This window comes from Populus nigra, chromosome 16 (assembly GCF_951802175.1).
Source record: "Populus nigra chromosome 16, ddPopNigr1.1, whole genome shotgun sequence".
NCBI lineage: Eukaryota > Viridiplantae > Streptophyta > Magnoliopsida > Malpighiales > Salicaceae > Populus > Populus nigra.
The window spans coordinates 13321680-13327385 of record NC_084867.1 but is presented as its reverse complement, the minus strand read 5'-3'; the positions used below and the strand labels follow the sequence as shown (position 1 = coordinate 13327385).

At 37.0% G+C, this 5706-nt stretch overlaps 1 protein-coding gene across 2 annotated transcripts; it reads right to left on the bottom strand.

Moving 5' to 3' along the window:
* Nucleotides 1-474: 474 nt before the first annotated feature.
* On the bottom strand, nt 475-5283 carry LOC133675901 (acid beta-fructofuranosidase 1, vacuolar-like). Of its 2 annotated transcripts, XM_062097449.1 has the most exons (7): nt 4661-5283; nt 4447-4455; nt 1844-2703; nt 1577-1738; nt 1261-1478; nt 970-1057; nt 475-864 (listed from the first exon to the last, which is right to left on the bottom strand). In XM_062097449.1, the coding sequence occupies exons 1-7, from the start codon at nt 5040-5042 to the stop codon at nt 664-666; spliced, it is 1920 nt and encodes a 639-aa protein (XP_061953433.1). In that variant the 5' UTR covers nt 5043-5283; the 3' UTR covers nt 475-663. The 2 variants fall into 2 exon arrangements, with proteins under 2 accessions (XP_061953433.1, XP_061953434.1); XM_062097450.1 differs by lacking the exon at nt 4447-4455.
* Between the last annotated feature and the right edge of the window lie 423 nt (nt 5284-5706).

Sequence of the window (5706 nt, the reverse complement as noted above, 5' to 3'; positions counted from 1 at the left end):
GAAGCCGCACCTTCGACATTGGCTCAGAAGTTCCTCGAGGTATGGTAAAGATGGAAATCACAAAGCTTGCTTTCCGAATAGGATTCCTGAAAATCACCCACCACCTGATTGGTGGGTTTAAGACGGTGGTTAATTTCTGGGAATACTGCAGAAATCTCTCTGGGCTTGCGTAATGGTAAAATTGCTGTCCCAAAAACATTTGGGCTCTGAATTGCCAGTGGCCGAATAGAAGATTGAGGCAGCTGGGCCACACTGGCCCAAATGAGACCCGTGTTTTAGATTTGTTCTTTGATTATGTTTCCAAGTTTGGCATCATTTAGTTCGTCAAGAAGTGAAAATCTATCAAATAAGAACAGAATTTTCATATTAATTGCATAAAAAAAAAATGCTCAAGACATTATACACCATAATATCAAACACACACTAAAACTAACAAGGCTAATGATAGTCTTTAAACAAAGGGCAGGTACAAAATTTCAAAATTGTGACTTTATTCCGGGAAGAAATCCAGCTTGTGCAAACTACAAAACCAAGGGATTAAATTACATAAACAAAAACAATCTCATGTGGTTGCCTCAAGGTTTTCTCATATTTTTTTACAACCAAATGAAACAATAAAAGAATATAATACAATAGGCTTAATGGAACTGAGAGCAATCCATTCTAATTTTGGTCAAATAGGAAAGGATGGATAAATGCAGAATTCAATTCCCAAATCTTGAGCGTGGCCTTAACGTTCACCCCAGTTGCGTTGTTAAACAAGAACAGCCTTGCATCCCCGTAAATTGCTTTTGTTGGATAAATTCTTGATGTTATCACTCTTCTTCCTCCTTGAGCAAAACTCTCCACAATTGAATGATCAACCTGCATAAAAAATCTCATCAATCATCTTCTAAGTTTGACGTATTTTCTCATAAACCTCGTTTAACTTGTTGTGTGGCAATCATCAAGAAGGTTTATCTCCCTTACCAATACCCTCATTTGAAACTCTTCGTCTGTGAACACAGGAACTGTGCTTCCATAAACTTGTTTGTAAACGTCTGAAGCTTTTGATGACCTGCATTAAGCAACTTCTATCAGTTTACAGCACAATCTTCTTGTCAGAACATTAAATTTCCATCATCATTCACCAGCCTGCCTCCCGAGGCGGCGCGACACCGAAAACCCCACAGACAAGTTCGTATATTGAGTGTGCATAGATTAATCTAAAGAAATCTATTTTCAGTAAGTGAATTCAATAAATCGATCTGAGACACAAACCTTGTTTCATCAGCACAGAAATAAGTTTCGACAATGCCCTCAGTTGTATTAACTGGCCGGAAAAATATAGGGGTAAGCTCTGAAAGTGTTTGGTCTGCTACGACTAGAAGACCAAATGGTCCCAAAGCACTCCTGTCCACAGCACCACCACTGCAACCATATTTTTCATGTTTTGTCTCTGATATTTTCTCTATTTCAAACTCAGCGAATATGTCTAGCTGCCAACATTGTCAAAAGAAATTGTTGCTAAGAAGACATTAATACAACGTTACAAAAATGAAGTCATGTCCAAGTTTTAGACTGGGGGTGAGCAAACCTGCGTGGCCTGTCCTATGTCAAGTGGCACAACCGAACCAGGTCCAACCACAATCTCTGTAAAATCTGTGCTCCTCAACCTCAAGCTCTCAATCTCTTCCACCGGCCATTGAAGTATATTAGTTCCAGTCTTGTTATCATACAACACCTTCCTTGGAATAGTCTGCAGAACAAACATTGTTAGAATTTTTTTTCCCTCTAAATAAATCATGCCCGTCTCCAAAATTCTATTATAAAAGCAATTAAAATAAAATTAAATAAAGGGTACCTGAACAGAGGCCCATCCCTTGTCAAGATCATCAGTTTCAGTATCAGTTTCATTAATCCAGCCCCATAAGATCCTCCTCTGCGTGTTCTGGTCATAAAACGTTTTTGATGCATAATACCTTCCATAATCCACCTGTAACCCAATGCCCACATCCTCCTTCGGATTATCCGGGGTCCATTTATCGGTTACAGGGTCATAAACCCCAATTGCATAGTGGTCCCTCTTTGTGTCATCCAAACTAGCCTTTAGCACGTGTTTGATACCCGCTCCATGAGCCGAAGTATCCAATCCAGTTGACCCGTTTATTGCAACCGGGTAAAAATCCACACATTCCCACATACCCGTACCCGGGACCGCATGCAAGACCCCTTCCAATAACTCGTAGGTTGTAAAATTGGAGGTTTGGTACACAAGCGAAAGGCCAATGCTTTTATTATGTCTTGACCCGATTGTGATCCGCCATGTCCCATCGGGTCCCATCCAAGCTGTTGTCGGGTCTCTAAATTCATCAGTCTCGGTCCCGTTTGGTGGTGTTATAACCGGATTATTCGGATACTTAACCCAGTCAATAAGGAGAGGATCGGATAGATTAGCAGGGTACGCAAGATTTTGGACCTGTACTGACTCGTTAGTTGACCCGGTATAGAGCATCATGATCTGACCATCAGGAAGGAGCGTGGCAGACCCGGTCCACACGCCATTTATATCGTACCAATGATCCGGGACCATGGCGAACGGGAGGTAAAGCCAATGAATCAGGTCCGTTGATACGGCATGGCCCCATGTAATGTTGCCCCACACGGCTGAATCAGGATTGTATTGGTAGAATAGATGGTACCATCCCTTGTGAAACAATGGACCTGCAGGCAGACAATGGTTAGCCCCATCACAAAATCTCATGCTAGCTTTTCTTGTTGAACCGAACCAAGTTGAGCTAACCACCGGTCAAAAGAGATAGCACCCATCACTTCACAAAAGGGTTGAGATCATGTGCAGAAATTTAATAAGACCCCATCTAAGTGATAGTGATGCTTGCTCCAATATATTATGGTGCCTTATAACTTACTTTTAATTAAAAAAAATATGTGTGTAACTTACTTTGATTAGTTTTTTATATAAATGTATTGATATTTTTAAAATATAAAAATGACAGTAAATGCAATAAATTTCGGTTTTTTTTTTAATAAAATAAGAAATGAAAAAGTTCGACTTGCTCTTGTGTTGATGAGCGTATGCACGCACATCATCATCATCATCCATGAGCAGGTTCACTTGGAGACCCTACGGACCCCATCCAGCATAATATATGGTCATTGTATTAGCCAAAACCGCACCCCCTTCCTGAATGCTCGCCAACTTCTAAAAGCCACTCCTTATCATGACGAGTTTTTTTTTTGATAAATTTGTGATTTAGAGTCTTGAATAATTGGAATGATAAGTTAACTTGGTTACACCTAGTTTTGTCAGCACAATTTTTTTTTTGTTTCAAAATATTATATTAGTTAGATAAAAACCTAGTTTAAGTTAACTCGGTAACCTAAACTTTTTTTTTTTTTAACGCAACCTCGAGCTCAGTTTCACAACTATTTTCAACTCCAAATATATGGCCATGGTAGCAAGTTAATGGTTGCCAAATATTTATTGTAATGTATACTATTCGGACAGTATCAGCCGACCAATTTTCTTTCATTCGCTTTCTACACAATATGGACAAAATTTCCACATAAAAAAGTCGAATTATTGCAAGATATATATATGGATACACTGAGCATATCATCAAATCAAAGTTGGTCCATGGACTAGAAGTTGCCAACCCCCACATGTGCATTATTTCGAGCCAATAAAATAAATAATATAAAGATAAGATGGTCAATTCCTTTTTAAATGCAAAACACTTCTAAGCTTTCGAGGTTCACCCGGTCTATTTTTTTTAAAAAAAATAATATTTTAAAAGATTTTTTTTGTTTTAAAATAATTTTTTTAAAAAATTTAATATCAACATATTAAAATTATTATAAAATATTAATTTAATAATTTTTTAAACAGCTATTTAACTCTCAAATACACTTTAAAATGAATAAAAAACCTACTTTGTAGCCAGAGTTAAATCACCCGTTTAAAAAAACGCTGCCTGAGCATTCTATTCTTTTAATCAACTCTTAGTTTTATAAAACACAAATCAAACGAAATATTGTCTCTTCTCTCATAATTTGTAAAGAAGAGTAACATCAAACTTGTTTTAAAATGAAAAGTTAACCTCAAATCGATCTCAATCTTCTTTTAAGCAGATTGAAATTAAACTTTAATCCCATATAAGAATAACAAAATAATTAAAATATCTTGCATCCAAAATTAAGAAATATTATTTTTTAGGGGTATTTAATTAATTATGCTGCAAAACAAAACTCAAAAAACCCTTTAACATAAGAAAAACAAAAATCTACTAACCCTTTTTTATTTTAATGAATAATGTGTTCCATAAAAAAATACGATTCTACCCATGAAACTAAGCAAAACGCATAATAAAAACATGAGCTACTTTAACTTTGGTTATAATAATAAAAGTAGACAAAGATGTAGTGCTAGTCATGGAAAGGACGTACCATCAGGATCTGAAGCAGCAGAAACGAAGCGATCCCCCCCACCAAAGACAGCAATAATGAGAGGAAGAAATGACAGTAAGGATTTCATTAAAACAAAGCAGCAAAACAAAGATGAAGATTTATTGAAATACCGAGAAAATAAAAAGTTCTCCATGTTACCTACCATTAATAGCTAGAAATGAAAAATGAAGTGAAGAATTAATATTGCACCTACCATTCATCCAATTCTTCTCAGGTTGAAAGTGGTAGGCAGTTCTTTGCCATGAAAACATAGCATTTGTCCAATTATAGGAGACCTTATCACTGAAAAATGATGGATTTGACTTTGGTGATACCCCTTGAGCCACTCCTCTTGGCTCTGGCTTGGAAAATGACTCTGTAGGTCTTGGCGTTGAAGGTGACCGGTTTTGGTTTTGCTCAGGTAATGACTCTTGGCTTTGGTTAATGATTAATGCGACTAAAGATAGCAAGAAAATGAGTGAGGCGAGTATCGCAGCAAAACCATTAAAGGGTCGCCGGATTCTTGCCGGAGAAGGGTTGTCTAGCAAGGGAGTGTATGGTGGATCAGAGGAGGCATGGGAGGGGTTAGTATCCATTTCTTTTGGTGGGAGTTTCGAGGGCTGCAAAAGTGAAGTGAAATGAAAATGGGCTTAAATAGAGAGAGAGAGAGAGAGAGAGAGAGAGCTTAAATAGAGAGAGACGGTGTTGTGTCAGAGACCCATTTGCTAGGTAGATCACAGTAAGGGTTGAAGTGTAGTGGAGGCTCGAGCATGATCTGGTTGTTTATGGGCGTGGATTTGTGGTTGTCCGTCCAACTTACTTGGAGAGAGGAAAATGGTTTTAATCAATGGAGCGTGTTTATGAGTGAAAAGGGGAAACAAATAATGTTTAGAACCTAAATTGTTGCTTTCGAATAATATTAATTTACAATATTCAAGATATTTACGGTATAGAAAAGAAAATAAATTTTTATTAAAACAAAGACATGAAATATACAGCGGAAATTCAAGCTTTGAATGGTAAATTTCAAGGAATTAGGAAAGTGTATAATTGGAGGTAGGTGTCATCTTAGCTTCATACCTTCTAGTCAAACTCCTAAAGCATATCTTTAGGGATTGAGATTTTTTACAGGGAATAAAGACACAGAAACACCTCACGCTACCTTACAATAACACACAGTAAAAATAGTAATTTCTGCATACCAAGATTGAATTTTTAAACTGGCTAATTATATTCATGTAGAAATTCCTGTTTTATATG

Coding starts and splice junctions, on each gene's coding strand:
- LOC133675901 (XM_062097449.1), bottom strand. CDS start 5,042: ATGGATACTAACCCCTCCCATGCCTCCTCTGATCCACCATACACTCCC. Junction 1,739..1,843: donor AGGGATGGGCCTCTGTTCAG/GTACCCTTTATT, acceptor TTTGTTCTGCAG/ACTATTCCAAGGAAGGTGTT. Junction 1,058..1,260: donor TTCTGTGCTGATGAAACAAG/GTTTGTGTCTCA, acceptor TGCTTAATGCAG/GTCATCAAAAGCTTCAGACG.